The sequence below is a fragment of the Mastigoproctus giganteus genome, chromosome 11 (genome assembly GCF_048544385.1).
Source record: "Mastigoproctus giganteus isolate SK-2022 chromosome 11, ASM4854438v1, whole genome shotgun sequence".
NCBI lineage: Eukaryota > Metazoa > Arthropoda > Arachnida > Uropygi > Thelyphonidae > Mastigoproctus > Mastigoproctus giganteus.
This window is the reverse complement of record NC_143585.1, coordinates 110571485-110597888: the sequence shown is the minus strand read 5'-3', so window position 1 is coordinate 110597888 and position 26404 is coordinate 110571485. Positions and strand designations below refer to the sequence as shown.

Sequence of the window (26404 nt, the reverse complement as noted above, 5' to 3'; positions counted from 1 at the left end):
TGTAGTCTGAGCAAGAGGAAGATTTCCATCAGCATTTAGCTTGCTCAATCCATACAAAGCTTTAAACACCTCAATCAGATCACCTTGCAAGTGCCTAGTTTCCAGATGCTGCAATTTATAGAACTGAAGCCTTTCTTGGTAAAAGCACTCCTTTATTCCCCTCGCCAATCTTGTTACCCTTCTCTGTACTCATTCCAGAAACTCTACATTCTTCTTAAAACGTGGCCTGACCATTGACTTATACAATGGGATAATCACCTCCTTATCCTTGCTAGCAAAATTCCCATATATGTCATTAACAAAACTCCATTTGCATTTCTTCCTTCAATTAATTCAAACTACCTACCCCCACAATACCAGATGGTAGTTTTTTCCAACAATCAATCATCCTCTGGCTGAACCTCCAGCTCCAACCTACAACCATCCATCCACAATTTGAATTTATGCCCCTCCCCACTTACATAGTAGTCGAAGCAAGAGGAAGGATTCCATCAGCAGTGGGCTTACTCAATCCATTTAAGGCCTTAAACATCTCAATCAGATCTCCTCACAAATGTTTAGTCTCCAGACACTACAATTTACAAAACTGAAGCAATTCCTGGTACGAGCATCCTGCTGCTCCCCCTCACCAACTTTGTTGCTTGAATGTGTGCACTTGTTCCAACAGATATCTATGCTCATTATAAACAGGGTGTATAGTACATGCAGGTGACCTCTGGTTAATGCTGATAATTCGTTCCAGAAAAACAGAGTGCTAAGTGAATCAGAGATAAGCGAGTGCCATATTCCCATAAAGTAACATATGTACTGTATTTGTGAGCTGCGGTCTATGCTATAGGATATTTCCTAATCAATAATAAACGGTAGTGAAAAGATGCACGAATGTCGGTCAAAATATTCAAAAATTTGTAGATATAAAATATTCTGCATTACATATATAATTACGTGATAAGTAACTAAATTACGTATCAAAATTAAACTTAAAACACCAATTAAAATCATAAATATCTGATGGCCCTGGGCTGTCGAGTTTTTGTATCTTTAGTTAATTTTGAGTTGTAGTTTGGCCGTCTTCCTGGTAAACTAAAAGGGGGTTAATTTACCCCCGAACAGGATTACCACCCAACAATAAAGCCAACCGATCCTTCGCCGCTGTTAAAAACTTGCCGAGAAGTATAACAATAATTATGAGAAGTATTTCAATAATTTTAATAAGTTCTTTTTTGAAAGTTTCAGCTCCTTCTTGATCCACATTTGATAAAGACTAGTTAACTTCTCCCTGGATTTTAAATCTTTCAAACCGGCCATTACTAGCTTTAAATGGTTCCATATGTTTTTTGGGGTGAGCTTTCTTCAGATCATCATATAGGCTAATCGCTTTTTCTTTAATAATATTTAACTTAATGGAATTCTGTGTTGAATATTATCTTCAATAAAATTATTTAGGGCTCTCCATTTCAATCATGATAGCCAGTTTAGTTGCTTGCAGTGGAACGGCTGTCTTTCCCTCTACTAAAATTAATTCTTTATTTTTTATAATTGTTCTTACAGTTAAACTTGCCAGTCCTAAATTATTGCGTACTGCTTCCAGACTTTGCTTTTTCATTCTTATCTGCCATTATTAACTCTTCGAAAATATAACTGTGTTGCATTAATTATGATACAATGTTTGAGTAAACTGTCTGTTACGGACAATGTCTAACACTGTACTAAATGATGACTAGACTCCGGATAATGCCTATAACGCAAATATTACAAACAATATACTTGACCATTTTTTAAAATGTTGATCTCAGCACTATGTGACAAGTCACCATACTGCAATTAAATTAATGTGGAAGAAAATTTCACTGAGCGTGGGAAAATTTCTCAAGTCGGCGTGGGAGACGTTTTAATGCTGTTTTGCTCTTCATTTTAAGCTATTGACTACATCAGATGAAACGTTTTCATTAAACATGCCAAAAATTCAATCTGTACACTGTTAAAAAAGAGATTAAGTGAGCTATGACAGCATTGTAGTGAGATACGGGTTATGATATAAGAACAGCTTTACAGTGAATCAGTGTAAATCGAACCATGTTATAACGAGGGCTTGCTGTATATTCTGTATTATATTATGAAATATATAAACAATGTAAATAAATAAATCTAAACTGGTAATCACAGACTGGTTGCAATATCAAACCTTGATATTATCTTGTTATCTGGCATGCAAAGAGGGTAAGGGAATCACTGGCCTTCAAGGGTGCCAAATAACTGAGATTCAAATGTGTTAGTGTAAGATAATTTTATAATAGATAACTGAAATACTTTGAATGACAGCTTAGCCAGTTTTTGAATCTCTTGAGTGAATGTCTGTGCTTCAAGAGATGTAGATCCCAATAAAATACCTGCAGTTGACAATCCAGTTAAAAAAAAATATACAGAAAACCATAAAAATCAAATTTGGAGTACTCCTCCGCCTCTATAATGCTAACCAAACTTACTATCCAGCTCTGTAAATATCTGCAGCATCCAGAACAGCTAAATCAGCTAGTCCCTCTTTTATCATTTGCATGCAACTGATTTGGCTGTGGCCCTTAACACATGTTAATTCTGGCTTTAGCATCTGTGCTCGAAATGCAATCTATGATATAAAAAAAAAAAAAAAAAGTTGAATCAAAATACACACATTATGACTTTAATCAAACAGAACAGTAGTATAATAAACAATAAAATATTAATACAGTAGACTATCCAGTGTCTATAGCCCACCGAAGTCTAAGTCAATCTATTCGTCAGATAATAAAATGAAATACCAGTGGAATCTGTTAGTTATTTGTTTGAATTTCTCAAAAAAACTTATTCCCACCTCCTTCTACCGGCAAGCTCACTCTGCTTTACTACTATAATCTTACTTTACTAACGCACAGTTAATTTTAACCCAATTTATTCTTCTCTGAATTTTAATTTGTCTCCATGCACATTAATTTTAAAAACAGATATCTGTTTTTCTTTCTACTGAACATAAACTTCATCTCATCAATAAACATGAAAAAGGAGCTGAAGTGTAAACTTTAACGAGTCTCTGCTCTTTACAAGGAACAAAGAAGCTAATGCTCAGGCAAGCTTATGTTTCGAATTTTTCATATAACCATTTGCAGGAAGGCAAATGAAGGGAAATGTGAACTTCATTGTTTACTTTCATAAAAAAATATCAAAGTTACCTTTATACAAATATACCAATGCAAATAAATTTAAGACACATTTACAAGTTTTTATTTCATTTTGGAGTTTATCAGGCATTCTAATTAGCTGAGAAAATTATTTCCCATTCACCCTGGATAATTAGGAGTTTTCTGTATGCAAGTAAAATAAAAATTCCTGATCCTGAGCAGTTCTAACAGCAAAATTAATATGGCATAATTTCTGAATTAAGCTGTAGAATTCTGTTCATGAAGATGGGGTGGCACACTTCCAATCAATGTGTTTTTTTTTGTTTGCTAATATATACACACATTTAAAATAAAATGTTCACGCAACCTCCCGTTCAACATCCTCTACCGCATGACGAAGGCATTTCGGACCCTGCAATGCTATGTGATTCCAATTCGTCTTTGTGCCCTCTACACCTCCTGCAAGTTTTCGCACTGGTAGTGAATCACCCTGTATATTTTTTGATCACTACTTTTAAGCCAATGTTCTATATTTGTTAAATTTTTGTTTCAGACAATATTGCGTTTATGTGGCATTAGTGCTATTGTAGGATGAACAATTAAACATTATATGCGCATTGATATATTAGGTCGAGATCCCGATAGATTTTGCTTTGCGGGTGGTGGGGATTTTTTTTTTCTTTTTCCCTTGTTTGGCGGGAAGTATTATCGGTAATTAAGGCCTAACTGGCTAGCGGTAGTTCTACTAGCAGTTGTTGGATCACCTATATATATATATATATATATATATATATACACACATATATAGAGCATTTTCAACAGCAAACATTTCAAAGATGCTACAGGATATTTCCCAGCATTTTTCACTTATGAATTGTCACCCCTGTAAGTGCTTTTTTCAAGTTCAGAACAATTAAAAAATTCACAGAGAAAGATCTAAGATATACAGTTTAGGTGTTCTACCTTTAGAACACCCAGTATTTGGAATCAGTTCATGATGAGGCCTTATTTCCTGCAAAATAAACCACTGCTTCTCCTTCATGTATAGCCCTACCCAAAGGCACTTGCATAATAGCATTAAAAGAGGCATTTACAGTCCAATTTTTTGGGAATGAGTGGTATAATATTTTTTTTTTTAATGAAAACCCCACCTATGAACAATATCACAAATTATTTAAGGGCACAAAAGGTGATATAGTTGTACACGTTGGCACTAATGATATTAAGAGTATGAGACCGGCGGAATTACTTAACAAGTACAGGTCACTGATGAAAAAATGCCGTGAATTGGAGTTGAATTTGAAAGTGTCTGCAATTCTGCCCAGACACGATAGGAGGGAGAATATGATGAGAGCCCTGTCGATCAATTCGGCCCTGGAAAGATTGTGCAGGGCCAAGGGGTAGAATTTTTTTCAGCCTGGTATGTACTTGTTAACAGGAGAGACTGCTTCTACAGGGATGGGATACACTTAAATAGAAAGGGTGCAAGAATGTATGCTGATACTATCGAGGCAGCGTTAGGTGGGTGGGAAAACTGCTAGATTGGGGGGATACAAGGACTAATAGATTAACAGTAGCCGCTGGCAAAGGAGAAAGTGATTCTTGCACTCCTTCTATTGGAATGAGCAGCAGCCTGGAAAATAAGATGCAGGATATTTCAGAGACTGCTAGGAATCATGGGGGTACAAGTGAACACATGGGTTGTGTTAGGGTGGCTAAGAGGAAGAGCAGGTGCATGTATACTTGCATATACACCAAAGCTAGGAGTTTAGTAAATAAATTTGATGAATTTGAGGTATTGCTCAAAACATCAAAGGCAGATATTGTTGGGATTTCAGAGACGTGGTGTCACACAGATATAAGGAATGCAGAACTGGAATTTGGGGAGTACAATGTCTACAGAAAGGATAGGAAGGGAGGAGGGGTTATGCTATTAGTTAAGAAACACATAAAATCCAAGGAAGTGAAGCCAGTCGACATCGCTGGACAGTGCAGTGTCGAGTCAGTTTGGTGTGACATAAGCATTGGGAGATCAAAATTGAGAATAGGAGTGTGCTATAGGCCTAATGACTCTGATGAGTATAATAAGAAACTGTCAGAGAAATAGAGTGGGCCAGTAAATCAGAGAGTCTTATAATGGGGGATTTTAATTTCCCAGATATTGACTGGAATTTGGGGGCTGGTCACTCACACACTAGCAAGGCTTTTGTGGATTTATTGGATGATTGTTTTCTACATCAGCATGTTCGGGAGGCAACTAGAGGGAGCAATACTCTTGATTTGATTATCAGTAGTGATTCTTGATGCATTAAGAATCTGCAGATAAATGAACCACTAGGTGGCAGTGATCACAGTGTTCTGAAGTGGGAGTTACTCAAAGAGGTAACTACCATTAGGGGTAAAGGGAAGGGGTATTGCTTTCGTAAAGGAGAATACGATGGACTGAGACAGTATTTAAATTCTATACAGTGGGATCAACTGATGATGTTACCAACAGCAAATTCAAAATGGGAAGCATTCAAAGAACTTATCTTGGAAGCTACTAGGCTTTACATACCAACTAAGAAATATTGTTCAAGGTTTAGGCCTAAATGGATGTCAGATGAACTAATGAGGCATATGGCAGAGAAGAAAAATGCATGGGATACATACAAATTAACACGTGACACAGAAGCCTATGATAGATCCAAGTTGATCTGTAACCAAGTTACAAATGAGGTTAGGCAGGCGAAGGCAGATTACGAGAGATCCTTGGCAAGGGATGCGAAGAAAAACAGCAAAGAGTTCTTTACTTATGTAAACTCTAGAAGGAAGGGGATGAATCAGATTGGTCCACTTGATATCGATGGGTCAACTGTTGATGACCCTGCTCAGGTAGCTCACAAACTAAATGAATATTTTGCATCGACATTCACACATGAGGAGTTATTCAGCGAGGGGAATGCCAGAGGTGTATTCAACTCTAGCAGTAAGCTAAAGAATCTTGTAATAACTGAGAGTAAAGTGGAGGAGAAATTGTTGAAGATAAACACAAGAAAGGCACCTGGGGTGGATGGGATCTATCCAGTTATATTAAAAGAGGCAGCAAAGGAAGTAAGCAAACCCTTAGCCATAATTATGGACTCAGGGGAGGTACCCATGGACTGGAGATGTGCAAATGTGACCCCAATTCACAAAGGGGGATCAAAGGCTGACACAAGTAACTATAGACCTGTGAGTTTAACTTCTGTTCCTGGAAAATTAATGGAGGCACTGGTTAAAGAAGCACTGCAGGATCATCTAGACAAGACTTCAGTTATAGCTCGGACACAGCATGGTTTTGTTAAGGGGAAGTCTTGCCTGACCAATTTGATTGGATACTATGATGCAGTCACAAAAGAACTGGATGCAGGGAATAACTTTGATATTATATACTTGGATCTTAGAAAGGCTTTTGATACTGTTGCACATGGAAGACTGCTGCACAAATTGGAGCAGTGTGGCATTGGAGGCAAATTGCTGCTATGGATAAAGGGGTGGTTGAGGGGGAGGAGACAGAGAGTGGTAATTAATGGACACTGCTCATCATGGACTAATGTTATTAGTGGAGTCCCTCAGGGCTCAGTGTTGGGTCCATTATTGTTTTCTGTATTTATAAATGATATTGATGATGGTATATCAAGCTTAATGTCCAAGTTTGCAGACGATACGAAGGTTGGCAGGGTTGTCAAGGACACTACTGACACTATGCTGCTGCAACAGGATCTGGAAAGGTTGAGCAGATGGGCTGAGAGGTGGCAAATGAAGTTTAACATTGACAAATGTAAAGTATTACACATGGGAAACAGCAACCCCAGAGCAACGTATCAACTCTGTGGTACTACACTGACAGTGGTAGAGAATGAAAGGGACCTGGGGGTGGTTGTGCAGGCAGATATGAAGTTCTCTGAGCAGTGCAGACGGTCTGCAAGAGTAGCTCATGGTGTATTGTCAATGATATATAGGAATTTTTCTAGCAGGGATAAGGAGGTGATTATTCCCTTGTATAAGGCAATGGTCAGGCCACACCTAGAGTACTGTATACAGGCCTGGAGGCCTCATTTCAAGAAGGATATAGAGCTGCTGGAACGAGTACAGAGAAGGGCAACAAGATTAGTGAATGGAACAAAGGGATGCTCTTATGAAGAAAGGCTTAAGTTTTGCGAATTACAGTGTCTGGAGACTAGGCACCAGCGAGGTGATCTGATAGAGGTGTATAAAGCCTTGAATGGTTTGAGCATGCTCAATGCTGATGGGATTCTTCCTCTTGCTCAGAATAATCACCTGAGAGGGCATAAATTCAAATTGAGGAAAGACAGATGTAGGATAGATGTGCGGAAATTTGCCTTTAGCCAGCGGGTGGTTGGTCGGTGGAACAGACTTCCATCCCTTGTCGTGGAAGTTGATAGCCTAAATAAGTTTAAGGCTCAGCTGGACAGGTATTTCGAACGAACAGAGGGGTGAAGTGGAAGTGGTTATTTTTTATTTATTTATTTTACTTTATTTTTTTTTTTGGCTGATGCTGCATAAGCTTGCTTTCTTGCATGAAATGCCTCTACTAATGCTAATGCTATAGCACTTAGTGATGTGTATGTGATTGAAAAGACAGAAGACATTTGTAAACATTTAAAATTGAATTTCTTTATATTGTATTTTTGGGAAATGCATGCAAAGGAAAGTTGTTTTAGATAAGAGAAGCAATCAGATAAAAAATGAGGAAGAGAAAAAGTTGGTTCTGTGAGTTTGAAGTTGGACAGTGATTGGATGTCGAGAAGTTTCACTACTCAATCTGACTGGTTTGGAAGACTGGCAGAATTACAGTATTTGTGTAAATATCTGTATTAAAGGCAGAATTTCTTGCAGCATAGTCTGCACTTGTTAACAGGAGAGACTACTTCTGTGGGGATGGGATACATTTAAATAGAAAGAGTGCAAGAATATTTGCTCATGTTATTGAGGCATTAGATGGGTTGTAAAACAGTATCTTGTGAGGATACAGAGACTAACAGATTAACAATAGCAGCAGGCAGAGGTGAAAGTGATTCTTGCACTGCCTTTATTGGAATAAGCAGCAGCCTGGAAAGCAAGTTGCTGGTGATTTCAAGAACTACTGGGAGTCATCATGAACTTGAAAAAAACAAGTAAATAGACTAGTGGAAAAAAGAAAGGTTTTTGCTTTCATAAGGGTGACTACAGTGATATTAAACAGTTTCTAAATTCTGAGCAGTGGGACAAAATGATGACAATACCAACAACAAATTCTAAATGGAAAGTAATCATAGACACTACTAGGCTTTTCACACCAACAAAGAAGTACTGTTTAAGGCTTAGACCTAAATGAATGTCAGATGAACTATTGAGACAGGTGGCAGAGAAGAAAAGTTCATGGGATGCATATAAATTATCATATGATACAGAAGCCTATGGTATATATAAATTAGTCTATAATCAAGTCACAAAGGAGGCTAAGGCAGATTATGAGATCTCTGGCAAAGAAAAAGCAGCAAAGACTATAAGCTTATATTAATTGTAGAAGGAAGGGAAATCATATTGGAAGTCACTTGATGTCAATGGGTTAACTGTTGATGATTCTGCTCACGTTGCTGACAAATTGAATAGGTATTTTGCATGCACATTCACACATGAGGAATTCTGTAGGAGAGGGAAGGCCAAAAGTTTGTCAAATTCTTATGGGGAGCTAAATGATTTTATGATAACCGAAAGGAAAGTGGAAGAGAAATTGTTGAAGCTGAACATAAAAAAGGCATCTGGAGTGGATGAGATCTATCCAATCATATTAACAGAGGCAGCAGAGGAGGTAAGGAAACACCTAGCCATAATTATGAGAGCATCCTTGGATTCAGGGGAGGTTCCTATGGATTGCAATTCTCATTCATAAAGGGGGATCAAAAGGTGACATGAGTAATTACAGACCTGTTAGCTTAACAGCTGGACAGGAATATAATTATACTACAGTCATAGAATGGATTTGTTAAGGGAAAATCTTGTCTGACCAATTTGATGGGATACTACCAGTGGTGGGATTCAGCAGGTTTGTGCAAACCTGTTTTTAGAATTTCCCTGAGTTTGCCGAATGATAGTGGAGAACGAAAAGGACCTGGGGTTGACTGTGCAGTCAGATATGAAGTTTTCTGAGCAGTCCAGAAAGGCTGCAAGAAGTTCATGGTGTCTTGTCAATGATATACAGGAATTTTGCTAGCAGGGATAAGGGGGTGATTGTCCCCTTGTATAAGGCAATGGTCAGGCTTCACCTTGGGTACTGTATACAGGTCTGGAGGCCTCATTTTAGGAAAGATGTGGAGCTGCTGGAACAAGTACAGAGAAGGGCAATGAAATTGGTGAGTGGAACAATGGGTTGGTGTTACCAAGAAAGGCTTAAGTTCTGCAAATTGCTGCTTCTGGAGACTAGGCATCTGCAAGGTGATCTAATTGAGGTGTATAAGGCCTTGAATGGATTGAGCAAGCTCAATGCTAATGGGATTCTTCCTCTTGCTCAGATTACTCACCCTAGGAGGCATAAATTCAAATTGAGGAAAGACAATTGTAGAACAGATGTGCAGAAATTCGCCTTTAGCCAATGGGTGGTTGATAGTTGGAACAAATGTCTATCTGTTGTAGTGGAGGTCAGCAACTTAAGTTCAAGGCAGAACTAGACAAACATTTGGAGTGAATGGATAGGTGAAATGGGAAGGGTGTATTTTTTTTTTTTGGTTGATGCTATAGAAGCTTGCTTTCTTGCATCATATGCCCTGCTAATGCTAAAGGCCGTTTCACACCAAACCCCATGCGGGCTACACTACTTTTGGTCGCTACGTCATCCATGTTCTGCCCATTTCACACTGGTGGACACATAACCTCAGCTATTCTATTCCTAGTCGTGATGGAGAGCAGTGTTCCATGGTGCGATAGCTCCAGTGATGAAGAAGATTTATTGCTACTTACATCCTTCTGCAGGAAACAAAAAAAAGTTGACAAATGTAATTCAGATTGCCAGTTACACGATGAATTTCACAACTTAATACCCGATATTAGCGAAAGTGATAAGTTTAGACAGCATTCCAGGTTAAATTCCAAACAATTTGATGAGGTGTTACTGTTTACTGAAGATGGCATCAAGAAACTTGACACAAGTTAACATTACGTTTAAGGTCAGTTAATGCTTCAAAAAATCCTTTTCATTTATAAAATGTTATCTTAAATTACAAGAGAAAACCTCATACCTTTATTGTAGGACTGTAATTCGCTTAACATTCAATCACGTACAAATGTATTCTTATGTGAATTAGAGTACCATGTTAATTAAATCAATTTATGATTTTTAAAAAGCTACGTATTAAAATCATCATGTATTCAATACCATATCCAACCTAGCACGAGAAGATTTGTGGAAAGTCGACAGCCATCAACCCCCCAAACCAACCAATAATATATGCTAATATGCGAATTGAAATCGTCTTGATTATTTTGACACCACGAAATAAATATACATCAATTTACAGATAATTTAAACTTAAAACTTGTCTAAAACTTCCTGAAAATCTGGTTACCATGAGATAACTATATAACAATTTACAAATAATTTAAACTTTAAAATTGTCTAGGGACTAGCTTATTCGGATCGTTTCCGTGTTCCCAAGAAGTCAAAAGCGGATCGCAAATGATATCCCCACCCCCTTGTTTTATAAAAACTTTTTCGTAACCTAGCACTAGATTATTCTTGCTGACCAATGTATGAACTAGTGTTTATACATGTTAAATTAAATTTGTTCGTTAGAGTCCATGAATCTGAGATATTGTAAGGTCTACATACATTAATAGAGTCTGGATTTAATCTCATTTCCAATGTTTCTGCAATTAATAACTTAAAGTATTCCTGCTGAGTATTCAGAACCTTCGACTCATCAAAAAGAACACATGCCCATCATTAATAGCATGAAAAGCTAATTCTGAGGCACCTGTCCTACCTGCTCTAACAGATGCCACATGCTATTATATCCTTGTCGAAAGTGGATTCTGGGTCGAGCCAATATAGGCTGGATTGCACCTGCCACAAGGAATATTGTTTGCTTCCATGGTTGTAATGGTATCAACCCTTCTATGTTTTAGAACAACTTTTAGTTTAATCGTGGGTTGAGGAACTATTTTAAATTCAGTGTTCTTGAAAATGTTAATGAATTGTCTGTACTGATGTTGTATATAGGGAACTTGAATAAAATATTTCTGATCTGTTATTTGTTGTACCTGTCTCCATTTTATATTTTGCCTGTTTACTAATTTTCATGGTGGTACCCAATATGTACCACCTATTTAAAAATCTTTTTGTACGTTCCATAAATTCATCTAATTAGCATTCATGAGTAGAACTGTATCTATAAGCATTGTAAAATTGGTTAAAAATGACGCTCCGTTTATATTTAAAGGGATGGTAGCTGGAACAGTGTAGAAATTTTTCAGTATTCGTTGGTTTTCAATTAATTTTAAATTGTATATTCTCATTAACCCTAGTTAGAGTAAAATTTAGAAGTTTACAGCTTTTTTCTGTGGGATTTCCTTTTCTAAAGTTAATTTAACTTTAGAAAATTATGTATTTTATTAACAGTATCCAAGACATTATTTACTATATGTACATTTGTAAATATTAAGATGTAGTCCAGATATCTACCATAAAATATTATATTTGGAAAAAACGGCGTTAAATATAATTGTCCTCTTATTCAAATAAATTTCAGCAACTAGTCCACTTAAGCTAAGGCCCATCGGTAACCCAAATATTTGCTCGTATATTTTAGCTTGGAAATAAATATAATTAGCTTGTACAAGGAATTTAATAAAATAAAATATTTCATTCCTAGGTAAATTTGACTTATTTAAACTTATTGACTGATCATTAATAAGGTCACATATTATGTCTAAGGCACATTCTACATGTACGTTTGTGTAGAGGGATACAACATCTAAAGAGAATAATTTGTCGCTTTTTAACATTTTTCCTTTTAATTGATTAAATAACACATCCGAAATTTTTAAGCTAAATGTTAATGTAAAACGCAATGGTTTAAAAATGCCATATAGATATGTCGCTAGCACTGAAAAGGCTGTGTGTCTGTATAAGACAATGGGTCTCATACAGACCCATATGTGTAATTTAACTTGTCCAAAGAGCACGGGTACCACGTTAGTCCTCGCTTTAAGGGTTTTTAAAATGGCCATCAAAATATATTCTCTTTCCTGTATTCAGTTAACTTACTATTAAATTGTTTAATTAGTTTGTCAAACGTTGTTCTCTCTACAACTTGGTAAGTAGAACTATCGGATATAATATTACTAAGTTTGTCCATATAATCAGTTTTATTTAAGACAACCACTGTACCCCCCCCCCATCAGCTTTCTGCATTATAATATTGCTATTCTGTTGTATTTTGGAGCCCAATGGTCTCCTCTTTTGATAACCTGGGTATATATGGGTCCCTATTCTGATTAATAACTCCAATCAGCTGAATAAATCCCTCTTTATTCTTTGTGTTTCTTAATCCACACTCAAATTCGATAATTGTTTGTTTTTTCAGATTTCTGGGAGGTAAATTATAATTGGGCCCTTTACTTAAAAGGTTAATTTATGGTACAGACAATTCATAAGATAAATTGACCACATTCTGGTTGGTAATATTATCTTGTGTATCAGTTACATTGTGTCAACCTATCTACAATTACACGCTGTATACCCTCCACCCCTTCCCTTTGTCTTGTTCTGTTACACGTTCATGAAGCCATTACTACAATATCTTTATTTCTCATAAAAAGTAAACTTTGTATTTTATTAGTGTGTCATGTTTATTTCATTTGATAAAGCTCGTTTCCTTATTTCAATAATTGATTTTAGATATACCCAATCATTAATATGTAAATCTCTTTATCTTATTTCATAAATTTCGTAGTTGGCAAAAATAACTCTTCTTTTTACAAACCCTAAGGTCATCTTAACAATTTTTAGCAAAACAGTAAATGCTAACTTCTTAATACCCAGTAACCTTTGTCTTAGTGATACTCTTGCAAATTTCAGAATTAAATTTTCGCTAATGCAGTATTTTAAAAATTTTATACGAAATTTCTGTGAATAAAATATTATGTAATATCCGTAGATCGAATTATCACGTGTGTACAAATTTACTTTTGCATGAAAAAAATTGATATTCATTTCATAATCTTCAAACGAAATTATTTTCATTCAAGTAAAATTACATTTAAGTTAGTGTCTTAATTTTTCATATTAGTAATAAACAAGGAGTCATTCTGATCCTCCGCGGTTATGTCAGAAAGGTCTCTTTTAACATCATTCTATAAATAATGAGGACGTATTTTGAACATAATACTGAAGTCTCAATATGAGAATGAGAAGTTCTGAGATTCTCATGATTGACTTGTTAGGGGATAAGAAAGGAAGGAGCTTACTGAAGAAATTGGAGGACTCATAATACTGAAACTTCATACAGCTGTGTCTTCACCACATGTCGAACACACTCAGTCCTTTCTCACCCAATGTTATTATATTCCTGAATACAAACGATATTCAGGAATGACCTCCCGTCTTTGCAACAGATTCTTCATAGATGATTTAGCATTGATGAGAGATATATTGAAAGAAATTTCCTTACTTTCTAATGTGCTTCAAAACAGAAATTTTAGTTAAAGTTGGTCCTATCATAACTTCTGACGCTTTTATGAGTATTGGATTTGTTGAGAATCAAAAATATGTCTGCCTTCCTCTTCAAAAACTATTGGAAACAATAATAAAAAATATGGAAGCCAGGTTGATGGACTGTGATCATTTAAAATCATGAAATAATGCACAGAATAGAGATAATAAAATTCATGAAGTAGTAAGCTTACTAGAATCAGACTGCTGGAATATTGAAGTTATTGTACTTTGGAAAGTTGCTGAAGAAAAACTTTGTGAATTTCATAAACTTTTCCATCATGAAATTAAAGCCAATGATTTCTGCGACTATGTGGAAAGTTTTCTAAAAAAAAAATGCCACAACCATGAAATTCCAAGTACTATACAAAAGGCTAAAAATATTATCAATACAGTTGCTATTAGCTCTGCAGAGGCAGAAACAGGTTTTTCTAGGATAAATATTATATATTCCGATAAAAGAAGCTGCCTCACAGTCCAGAATGTTGCAAATCTGATGATGATTAACCCGTTTGACTTTCCATTGGATTCATGGGACCCCACTCCATCTGTTCAAAACATGGCTAAAGGTTAACCACATGGAGGAAATAAACAGCATGATGATAATAAACTTGCAATTTGGAAGTACTTGAAGGAAAAATAAAATATTAACGAACTCTGGTTTTTCTTTTTTACCTTGAAAAGGAGGAGTAAGATGCTAGAGAACCAGTTTTTAAAATTTTTGATTCCTACCACTGGATATTATGATGTGGTCACAAAGGAACTGGTTGAAAAAAATAATTTTGATATCATATACTTAGATTTAAGGAAAGTTTTTGATATTGTTACACATAAAAGACTGCTGTATAAACTGGAGCAATGTCACATTAAGAGAAAGTTGCTTCTATGGATAAAGGGATGATTGAGTGGGAGCCGACAGAGAGTGGTTATCAATGGGCACTGCTCTTTTTGGACTAATGTTATTAGTGGAATCCCCACAGTGATGGGCCCATTGTTGTTCTCAATATTTATCAACGTTATTAATGAAGGTTTATCAGGCTTAATGTCTAAGTTTGTAGATAATACAAAGGTTGGCAGGGTGGTTAACAACAGTAATCAGGGTAAGCTACTGTAACAAGGTGTAGGGAAAATTGGGTCAACGGGCTGAGAAATAGCAGTTGAAGTTTAATATTGACAAATGCAAGGTACTGCATATGGATAGCAGTAATCTCAGAGTAACTTATCAATTGTTTAGAACCATACTCATGGTAGTGGAGAATGGAATTATCTGAGCAGTGCATACATACTGACAGAACATCTCGTGGGGTTTTGTCAATGATATACAGAAACTTTTCTAGCAGTGATAAACAGGTGATTATATCCCTTTGTACAAGGCCACGGTTAGGCACATTGAGTATTTTTACAGGTATGGAGGCCTCACCTCAGGATGGATGTATATCTGCTGGAAAAGGTGCAGAGAAGGACAACCAGATTGGTGAAGAGAACAAAAGGGTTCTCTTATGTAGAAAGGATTCAGTTTTGAAAACTGCATTGCCTGGAGGCTAGGTACATGCTGATGATCTGATTGGGGTGTTTCAGGCCTTGAATGGAAGATGAATGTTAATGGCATTCTTCCTCTTGCTGAGACTACACAGATGAGGGGGGGGGGGCATAAATTGAAGCTGAGGAGGTACGGTTGCAGGATAGATGTGATGTGCAGAAGTTTGCCTTCGGCCAGCAGGTGGTTGATTGTTGAAACAGGCTTCAATCTGTTGTGGAAGTGGATGGCTTGAATAAATTCAAGGAAAAACTAACAAATTCTTGGAGCATATGGATGGGTGAAGTTTAATTTTCTTTTTTTTTTTTTTGCTGATGCTATATAAGCCTGCTTTCTTGCATCATTTGCCACTACTACTACTACATTTATAATACTGCTCACTAGTAATGAAAGGTGGTGGATAACAGTATGTTTATTTTTCACCTTCCTTCAACCATGAAAAAAATCACCTAGCCCACTTTATTCAGTTTGAGATTCTAATTTTGGTGCCATTTACTAGTGCATGTAAGATATTGGATAAATATTCTCCTAATAATGAATAATACAGGCATGTAATTATAATTTTTTACAATTAGAGAAAAACTGAAAATAATTCAAGAGGCAGAAAAAATATGTTATTTGTTTTGTAAATATTCTCCTAAACATGAATAACAATGGCACGCAGTTATAATATTTTACAATTAGGGAAAAAGTGAAAATAATTCAAGAGGCAGATATGTTTTGCTGGAAGAAAATATATTCACATTTTATAAAATCTTTGTCATGTATTAAGTTAATACATGTATTTTATACATGTATTTCATCATGTAATTTAATACATGTATTTCATGTATTAAAAAATAGAGTAGCGTGTGCAGCTTATTGAAGGGCATGGGGTACTTGAGAAAATATGTCCTTTTTTGCAATATGTTATTTTGGTAATGAATGCAATTATTAACTGTATTCAGTGGTCACGGAGGCTTGAACCACTGGAACACTTGGCTATATCAGGCCTATAAAAAAGTGTGTGTATATGCTGTATGCACAAAAGATGTTTTATGTGAAAACATCTTTGGTGGCACCTACTAAATTTCAGACTGAAGTAAAAACAATTTTTCATGAAAATGTGAAACGGAAATGAAGCAAATTACCGATTGGTTACCAACCGGTTTTACTTCCTAAATTGGTTTTGTTACCAATTGATTTTACTTCAGTCTAAAATAATGTAACATTTTATGCTAATGCTCGCTACTTACTCTACCGAATCAACATTAGTGATTGCATTAAGAAGTGATGTAATTTGCATCATTTCTGTTTCACATTTTCAGGACAAATTGGTTTTACTTCAGTCCGAAATTTAGTAGGCACCACCAAAGATGTTTTCATATCAAGAATCAACATTAGCAACTGCATTAGCATCAATTAGTAAAAGTGATGTAATTTGTATAATTTCTGCTTCATGTTTTTGTGACAAATTGGTTTTACTTCAGTCCAAAATTTTGTAGATGCCGCCAAAGATGTTTTGACATCAAAAATGTTCTTTACATTCCAGCATTCCAGATGACCTCAAGGTTGGAGAAGTTTACAATAAATCAGGAATACAATCATGAACTGTGCTTAGCAATCAGGCAGGCAGGAACAATGGACCGCTCATAGAACATGTGCTACTGCACTCTCATTCCTGATCATTTAACTACATCACTCGTAAGGGAAAAATCATTGCCTTCCCCCCACCCTGACCCCATGGTTAAAAAAAAAAAAACAAAATTAAATTTCCTTCATGATACAGTAAAATGAACTAAATTAGGCAATTAAAATAAATTTAAATAAAATGAAAGATTCAAGTTGCCTTGTAGGGTGCGAATCAGAGCATTACAAATGCCAAGATGGCAGCAAATATTTAGTAATGCTCAACGCAGAGAGAAGGAGATATTCTACAGTAAAAGGAACTTGATTTGTTTAATTTCTGTAAAATAGATAAATAATTTACCTCACATTGACAGTTGTCCATCATAGATAGATTGAATTGTCTAAAACTAAAGCCCAGAATGATCAATGGTAAATTCAATCTGCGCACATAACTCTGCCACCATAGTAATGTTCACTTTTATACACAAAGTGTTTTACAACTGCACAGGATTGATTCAAAGCGTGAAAACAATGAAAAACATGTCCAATTATTATTATTACTAGCCATATAGTGCTAGGAAGCCCGAGGGTTATGGTGCACCAGCTAAAAAAATTTCTGAGTTACCCCCTGTGTGTGTGTGTGTGTGTGTGTGTGAGAGAGAGAGAGAGAGAGAGAGAGAGAAAGTAGAAGGAAATCACCAAGAAAGAGAAGAATGATGATATCCAGCTCAGGACCCTAGGTCTGAATAGTTACATAGCTATGGCTGTGCTGAGTATGAATAAACATTTTATTAGGTATGTGTTTGCTTATTCTTATTATTAGTTTTTATCATTGTTGAAAGTTCTGCAGCTATATTTTAAAATTCAAACAGCCACAGATCACTGATTGACAAGGCTCTCATCATATAACTCCTCCTATTGTGTCTGGGCAGAATTGCAGACACTTTCAAATTTAATCCTAACATGCAACTTTTTTTTCAACATTGAGCTGTACTTGTTAAGTAAGTCTGCAGATTCATACTCCTAATGTCATTAGTGCAAATGTGTACAACAATATCACCTTTTGTGTCCTTAAAAGATGATATCTGCTGTACAATGTCATCAACTTTGGTCCCTGGCACACATAACCTGGTCCTATTTTCCACCAATCCTTTTTGCACAATATATTTTCTGTTTCTCTGACATTTGAGTCACCGACAATAACTAGATTCTGTGGGACCAGATCATTCTGCCTTGAAGATTGCTGCTGTGTTGCCTGATGAACAAGAGTGAGCTCTGGCATTGAGTTGGGCAGCTGAGAGTTTAATGGGCCCCCATTTTAATTCCTTCGAGGGCATCTACCCTACTCTTCAAATTCTCATAGACGCCTATCAGAATGCAGAGTTGGTGCCTAATTTCTTCACACACTCTGAACCCAGGAGACACAGAGTACTAGGTGCAGTGTGTGATTTTTTTAGACTGTGATGCATTGGAAAATCGCCCTCCTCCTTCGAGCGACACCACTCCAGCTACTTTGTGCATGTTGCATGTTGCTTTGCTGCTCTAGTCTGGGGCATGATTTCCATTTAAAATACAATTTAATTGATTAACAATGAAAATTAATAAGATAATAAATTAATTGAAATATACACTAAGCTAAATCTAATGCAGTGCTACAATACGTATCTAGTCTACATAGTAATCTCAGATAATGTCATTCATATATTATCTATCTAGTCATAGTAATCTCATAGTATATCTCAATGTCACCTTATCATATTTTTATGAAGTCCCTCTCAGGTGTATACTAATACATACACCTGATACTAATACATAAAAAAAAATTACATTTACTGCAATCAGTACTTAAGTCTATGTTATTGCTTTTTTTGCCTTATTGCAATTTATGCATGTGCAGTGGAAGTGATTACATAAAATACCAATTTGTTCTTGAACTCTGATTGTTGTGTATTATTACTGCTGATGTTTCTTACAGATCATAGTTGTCAGTGTTGTTACTCCATGAAAGAAAGTACTGAAACCAATCTGACAATTTTACAGTAGAAAATTAATCCTTTTCTAATTCTTGATTTTACTATTTTCTTTATTTGATTTTAATGGTTAATATGCATTTCCAGAAACTTAATGACAGTTTCATTTTTATTGGTGCCTTCTCAAAGAAATGGTGGAAATTTAAATTAAAGTATTTATATTGCATGATTTTAATATTTTCTTTCTGTCCTCTTCTGCAATGTACACATTTGTATACCTAAAATGGTGGAAGTGGACACAAAGAAAACATTAAACAATGCCGAACAGCATGCATTCTTGTTTCATTGGTTATTGTTATCAATTAAATTTTCTCCCAAAGTGGTCACAATTAGTAATGCCCACTGTATAAACCTGCCCCCCCTTATTTTCCAGGTACTGGATCAATCCTAAAAGCACAGCCTACAATATGAAACACCCTGTATATAGTGAAATTTAAGTTAAGTTTTATGTTTAATTTGTAAAGATATACACTGACTAGCCAAGATTTTTGAAATCGTTTCAATTTCATGATTAAAAACCTTTTTTTTTAATCACAAGTTCCTTGGTATCAGATAAATACGGTACTCCTCCTGGGATTTCTTAGTTGATCCATTCAAGGAGAAGTGATCTCTGGTTTTCAGAAGAGTGTTATTGTTGGAGCACATTAAGCAGGAGCTACAACTGCAGAAAACAAAAGAAATCAGTTATGTTGAAAGCAATCATCTCAAAAGTATGAGTGGATGATGAAAGGAAAATGCAGTTCTGAAAGGAAGAAATGCAAAAGAAAGTTGGTACTCTAAGAATGAAACTGCAAGAATTTTAAGCAAATTGTGTCAGAAGGTTCAGTGTGCAGCAAATGACTGAAAAATTCAATTTTGGCAAACAATGATCCACTTTAACTAAACTATGAAACAGGAGTTGAAGAATCCTGAATTCGGTGGTCTTGTGCCTTTTACAGAAAGAAGTGTGAAAGTCACTTCTTTCTCTAAAAAAAAATTGAAGGCTCAACCAGAGTGATGTCACCAATGTCAAGCTGTGGTCTAATAAGTGTCAATTTACACTTTCTTACACCAATGATAGGGTGAAAGTGTGGTATGAACCTTATGAAGCCATGCATCCAGACTATCTTGTGTCTACCACTCAAGCAGCTGGAGGTGATATCACAGTATATGGGGTACATTCTGTTGGTATAGACTAGGTCCACTGTTAGAAGATAGTGTTACCACCAATAAATATCTTTCTCTCATACTGAACCAACTTCACCCTGCAATGCTTCATTTTTAGCCAGATTGTGATAGATTCTTTCAAGATAACAATGCAACTATCCACCATGCAAAAATAAAAATTGTGCCCGAATTGTTTGAGAAATATTCACAAGATTTCCAACATCTACAATGGCTACGTAATTCTCCAGATCTGAATCCAATTGAGAATGTCTGGAACATGTTGGAAAGGGAAGTTTGGTTTCTCAGTTCTCTACTGACCACAATACAACTGCTGATAAATATCCTTATGGAAGAATGGTCAAATCTGGAGCTAATCTCGCCCAGAAAACTACTGGAATCCATAACAGATGTGTACAGACTGTAAAAAAGGATAAAAGGTGGCCTTAACTAAATATGAATAAAGATTTCCAATTTTTTGGACAATGAGTGTATAACTAAATTAAATATAAAATTAAACTCAATTACATGACCCATGAAGGTTTTAATAACTTTTGCTATTTTCAATGGAATAAGTGCAATTGCAGAGAAAACTATACCACAAAAAGTATTTATGTTGTATTGTTTTTCTTAGAAAATAAAATACAAATCTGTTCAATACAGGAAGAAGTACTCATTTTCTTAATGTTAAAGACTATAAAATAACTGGTCTTCAATTCATTTATAAATTTTAAATTTAATTAATAAAATGAAACTTCCTATGAAATAAACTACATGGTGTATTCTTCAATCAGTTTCCTTTTATTCCCTCTTGATCTGTGTTTGCTTGCCTGCTATGAGTAAAAAACACTAAAACTGTTTACACTATGCATGCATCTCCTTTAAAGTTACCGCTCCAACAGAGTCTTGTTTGCAATTGCACAGATCTTCATATTAAACATCTGTGTTCGTTGGTTTTGAATGATGCAAATGCACTGTTTCTAATTGGTTGCCTAAATAGCTCAATCACTGCACATGTGAATATCTGTCTGTTGCTGCCCTCTTCATACTGACATGCAGAGTCATTATGAATGAATAAAGCAACACAAAGAAATACCATTGGTTTGTATGTGTTGTAATTGTGGAAATGCACCTTGGCTTGATGTAGAGCTGAGTGGTCAAGAGCGCGAGTGCAGTAGCAAACAATGATCAAACAATGAAGTGAAGTAGCAAACTTTGAGTGGACCGGGGTTCAAGCCTGTGACTGCTAAATATGATTAACATTTGTATTGATTTATTGATTTATTGTAAACTCCACTGACCTGGTGGTCGTGGCAGAGTACAAACAAGAACATTTAATACTGAGTTACAAGTTCTTGGCTGCTGCAAAGACACCCTTCACCTTTTTTGTAACTCTACTAGCTGCTGTAGGTATCAAGAAATCCTGGCGATGCATTCTGCTCTACAGACAACCCCCATTTTATGCAGGGGACGTGTTCCAAGAAATCCGTGTAAAGTGAATTTCCACGTTAAACGGGGATACTGTTTTCTTTTTTCGTGTCTTTTGATTGTTTTTATTGATTGATTTTTTTTTTTTTCTCATATTAATGCAGTGTACAAAATATCTTGAAACAAATCATTTTTATTCAAAATACAGTCAAATAATAAGAAACTTTTATTTAAAGTACATATAAATACAAAATTTAATTACATAAATATTGCAGTTTTCAAAATGACTTAGAACAAAAATCACAGAACTCATTCATGTCGTAGAAGATTTATTTTATTTTTTTCCAAAATACGAATCCAACGTAGTCTGCCTCGCTTTCCTACATTTTGTCCAAAAAATTTGCTTATAACAGTCCATCTGATTGCAACCTCATCTAACTGCATCTACCCTTCAAAATCACTGTCATACTACTCTAACAAATTCATAGATTGATCATGCAGTGATAGAGCTTTTTTTAGAATTTGAATTGACAATGATTTTTCTGGTGTCGATTCAGATTCTTTTTCTATGAATGTCGCATTTAATTCAAGGTCTTGCAGCTCTTAATTTGTTAAAGGTTGACTGTGGGCATTTAGTAATTCATTCAGACCACCGTTGTTACACTGTAAATTTCTGCTTCAGTTGCCATGTTACTGATGTCTTCGACAATTCCAGGTCTTGTGTCTGAGGGAGAGTTCTCTTCATTTTCTGGGAATAATTTTTTCCATACTCTTTTTAAGCAAAGATGTTGAAACTTCTTTCCATGACTCATCTATATTATGAATTGCCTGTAGGATGCTAAATTTTTTCCACCACTCTCTCATACTGTCCTTGTCTTGACCATCAGTGTCTGCAATTAACTGTTGAAATGTTTGCCTTTTTATAGTACATGCTGAACGTGGCTGTTACTCCTTGATCCATAGGCTGCAAAAATTGATGTTGTATTGGGAGGAAGGAATTCAATTTGAGTTGGAAAATCACTAAGTGATTCCGAATTAAGAAGATGACCAGAAGCATTATCTAATAACAGTAAAGCTCAAGGTTCAACACCGATTTTAGAGCAATAATCCTTAACTGATGGACAAAATTAATTTTTGAACCAGCCTTCAAATATTGATGGGTTGCCAAAATAAACAGTGTAAAAGCAAATCTGCGTAAATTGGGAGTTACCTGTATATTAAAAATGTGGTACCCACAAAATTAAAATTTTCCAATTTTCAACTAAAACTTTCCTCCTTAACACGTTCGCTGCCGGTCATCAGTCAGCATGCTATCGTCAATAGCGCGGCACAGAAGGCGGAGACTGTCGCCAGAAGCCGACTGTGTTTCCATAACCAAAAAGCTTGAAAATTGGTAATAAGGGATTGTTCGGTATACCATATCAATATTTAAGTGTCGTATAAGCAGTTTCCAAAAGATTTTGAGATTCACGCGCCAGCGCGTGATAGGCACTGGAGGTCAAATTTGGCTTTAAATGCCGCATCACGCGCTGGCGCGTGACATAAAAACATAATAATATAGTTTGTAAATAATAAAACAAAAAACATGGTAACATTAAGAAATACGTTTTATTTCATACCGAACCAATACAGATTATAAATACTGTGTGTCAGAATGTTACTTATGTATAATTTTCGCACAATCTAAGCAATAGCCGGGTGATCCTTCACAAACACTGCAGATATAGATTGTATCCTTACGTTTCCCTTCGGAATAGCAACGTTTGCATTGCTTCCTCAATATCTTTCCACCTTTTCTTTCTTCCCGTGGTTTGAGCACATGTTCCAGTTCAGGTACATGATGCACAGTATGAGGGAGATCAGATGGCTGTTTTAATAAAGATCTGATCACTGATAAACGGAAGTCATAAAGTTGCACCTTGTTATGTGAATATTTATTATAGATATGGTGTGCATTTATCATTATTATTAGTTGCAAAATATGCATAAATATTTTTGTAGGCCACCTAATGGTTTTCCTTTCGCAAGGATAATAGGCAAGCATTTGATCTTGCTTGTCAATGCCTGACATAAACCTATTATACTCAATTATAGGCAATGGTTTTGATTTCAGTTCGCCTCGTTTGGTCTGCATTTCCACCATATCATTTTGGTATTCTGTAGATATGTAACTGACATCTCTTCTATCCTTCCACTTAGCAATCATTACACCACGGGCACACCTTGATAAAGTTTCTCCTTTCTTCAGTTTTTTTTCTCGAACCTCTTTCGGAAATGTTTTCCTATTACTTCTGATTGTCCCAGTACAATGTGTTTGTCTGTCAGCGAGACACTTAGCGAGTTCATAGCTATTGTAATAATTGTCCATAAATATGCTATGCCCGACATCTAACATCCCATCAAGTAAGTTCATGACGACTTTTTGTGCATGTCCTTTTCCACCAGAATCATCCAACATACCGGTATACACTTGAAATTTGATAACCATGCCAGTAGGCGTTGTGATCATATACAACTTGATGCCATACTTATGGCGTTTGTTTTGAATGTACTGTCGAAAAACAAGCCTTCCACGCCACAATATCATAGACTCATCTAAGCTAATCTCACGTCCTGGATAATATATTTCCGACATTCGTTCATTGAACAGATTCACCATTTTCCGAATTTTATATAGGCGATCCCGTGGACATACCTCTTTCTTTTCTGGATTTTTTGCAAAATGCAAGGCCCGCAGTAATAATAAAAAACGATTCCTGCTCATGTTGTCTGCGAATACATGTAATCCGAACAGCTTATCTGTTTTCCAATAATCTTGTATGCGGTTCAGTCGAATGGTTCCCATATGTAAAATTAATCTTAAAAATACCAGCATTTCATCTCTAGTGGTGTCCTTCCATGCATTTATTCGAGAATGTTCTTTATTTTCTCTGGGAAGAAGTATTTCATGAGCATAAACATTTGTTTGTGTAATTATTTCATCCAAGATATTGTCGGTTAATAAATGACGAAAGTAATCTATTGGATTCTCACCTGGCACGGGTTGCAGCAAAGACTCGGATTTTGTGAAACGAAACTGTTTCATCGATGTTACGTCATTTTCCCACACGACGTTTTCCAACTTACAGGGATCCTGCAGTGAAAGTGTAGCCTCTTCCACAATACCTTCTTCATCTACACTTTCCGAATCCGAAGCGTCCTTTGGAGGGATAAAATCTTCATCATCGTCGTAACTGACGTCACTGGAATATACGTCAGATAAATCCTCCAATATTTCTGCAATTTCTTCATCTGTAAGGGATTTTTTATAGTGCACTTTCCTTCTTTTCGGGCCCGACTGGCCTGCTAAACTGTCATCTGCACAACTCATATTACAAGGCTTTTCCTCACGTCACGTAACAAAATATTCAACACCACATACAACTACATATAGTTTAAACCCTTTACTTGACACCAAAACAAATATAAACAGCAGAAACACAATGCCAACTGAAGTTGACAACTTCATACAAAAGTCCAGTGAATCCCGCGCGTGATTGGCTACTGGGTAATGATGCCACATCCCGCGCTGGTGCGTGATCGGCAGCGAATGTGTTAAAGAAATGAATGTTTCAGATATATTAGTTATACGTGGTGTCCACAAAGTTACCACGCACCTATATGGCATGTGACTTTGACATGTGAGCAGTAATCTTCCCTCACCCCCCATCCACTTATCCCCAGCCGTCGGCTATTTTGTCAGACTGTATTGATGCAAATGAATTACTATTATTATTTAGATGCTAATGAAGTGTGATTCAACTTGAATGACCATGGTGTTATTAGTTGAGGTGAGTGAATGTGTCTGGTGGAGAAAAGATTTAATAATGGTGAATATACTGAAATTTTACTGGAGTTTACTCAATGATTTCCTGACATTAGGAATCTTTCACATCTTATATATGATAAGGACGTTAATGGTATGCAAAGTTCTGTTCAACAGATTCAGTTTGTAATGATGCAGTGTCTGACAGACCATCAGCCTTGCTGGAGGAAAAACCTAATGAAGTTTCAGCAAATATAACAGATGCCCTCAAAAATCAGCCTGGAGGGAATCTCATTAGCAGGGCCATGCAAATGGGGGTTGCATTTGATAGCCTTAAAATAATAGTTGAAATACGTTTTTTTTTTTTTTTTTTTAACGACAATTTAATTCATTAAAGCTTTCATGGATCTTTGTCAATTAATAAAATAAGTTTGTTTGGAAATACCAGCATCAGCTTTTTTGTTATTAATTATTTTATTAACAAGTGGACACAGGACCTATCATTAAGAACGTGAATGCGAGTAATAATTATTTTTAGCAAGGTTTAAATACATACAAGCATTAAGGGAAAACAAAGAATTTAAATCAGCAGATATGAGCAGTAATACAGAAAGACAAATGATACTGAAACTGAGGAATAGCGATGGTATACTTATAAATAGTAGAGAAGATATAATTCAAATAGCAAAAGACTACTATAGAGAATTATACAAGGAGCAAGGGAACGATGCTAGCAGTGGGGAAGATGGATCACAAATTAGTAACACATACGACGTACCCGATATCCTTCATGATGAGGTAGAATATGCGTTGAAGAAAATGAAGAATCAGAAAATCCCGGGGGAAGATGAAGTTACTGTAGAGTTGTTAAATTGGGAGGAAGAGACATGACACAGAAACTGGCAAGACTCTTCACAAAATGCATTAGAAAAGGAGTGATGCCCAAAAGAGTGGAATAATGCAATC

General features: G+C 35.9%; 1 protein-coding gene across 1 annotated transcript in view; it reads right to left on the bottom strand.

The window, feature by feature from the left end:
- Positions 1 to 26404, bottom strand: part of Tsf2 (transferrin 2) — a 190160-nt gene that overhangs the window by 86981 nt on the left and 76775 nt on the right. Inside the window, exon 7 of the mRNA XM_090384537.1 lies at positions 2487 to 2626. Coding sequence (XP_090240663.1) covers positions 2487 to 2626 — 140 coding nt within the window. The remainder of the gene's footprint in view (positions 1 to 2486; positions 2627 to 26404) is intronic.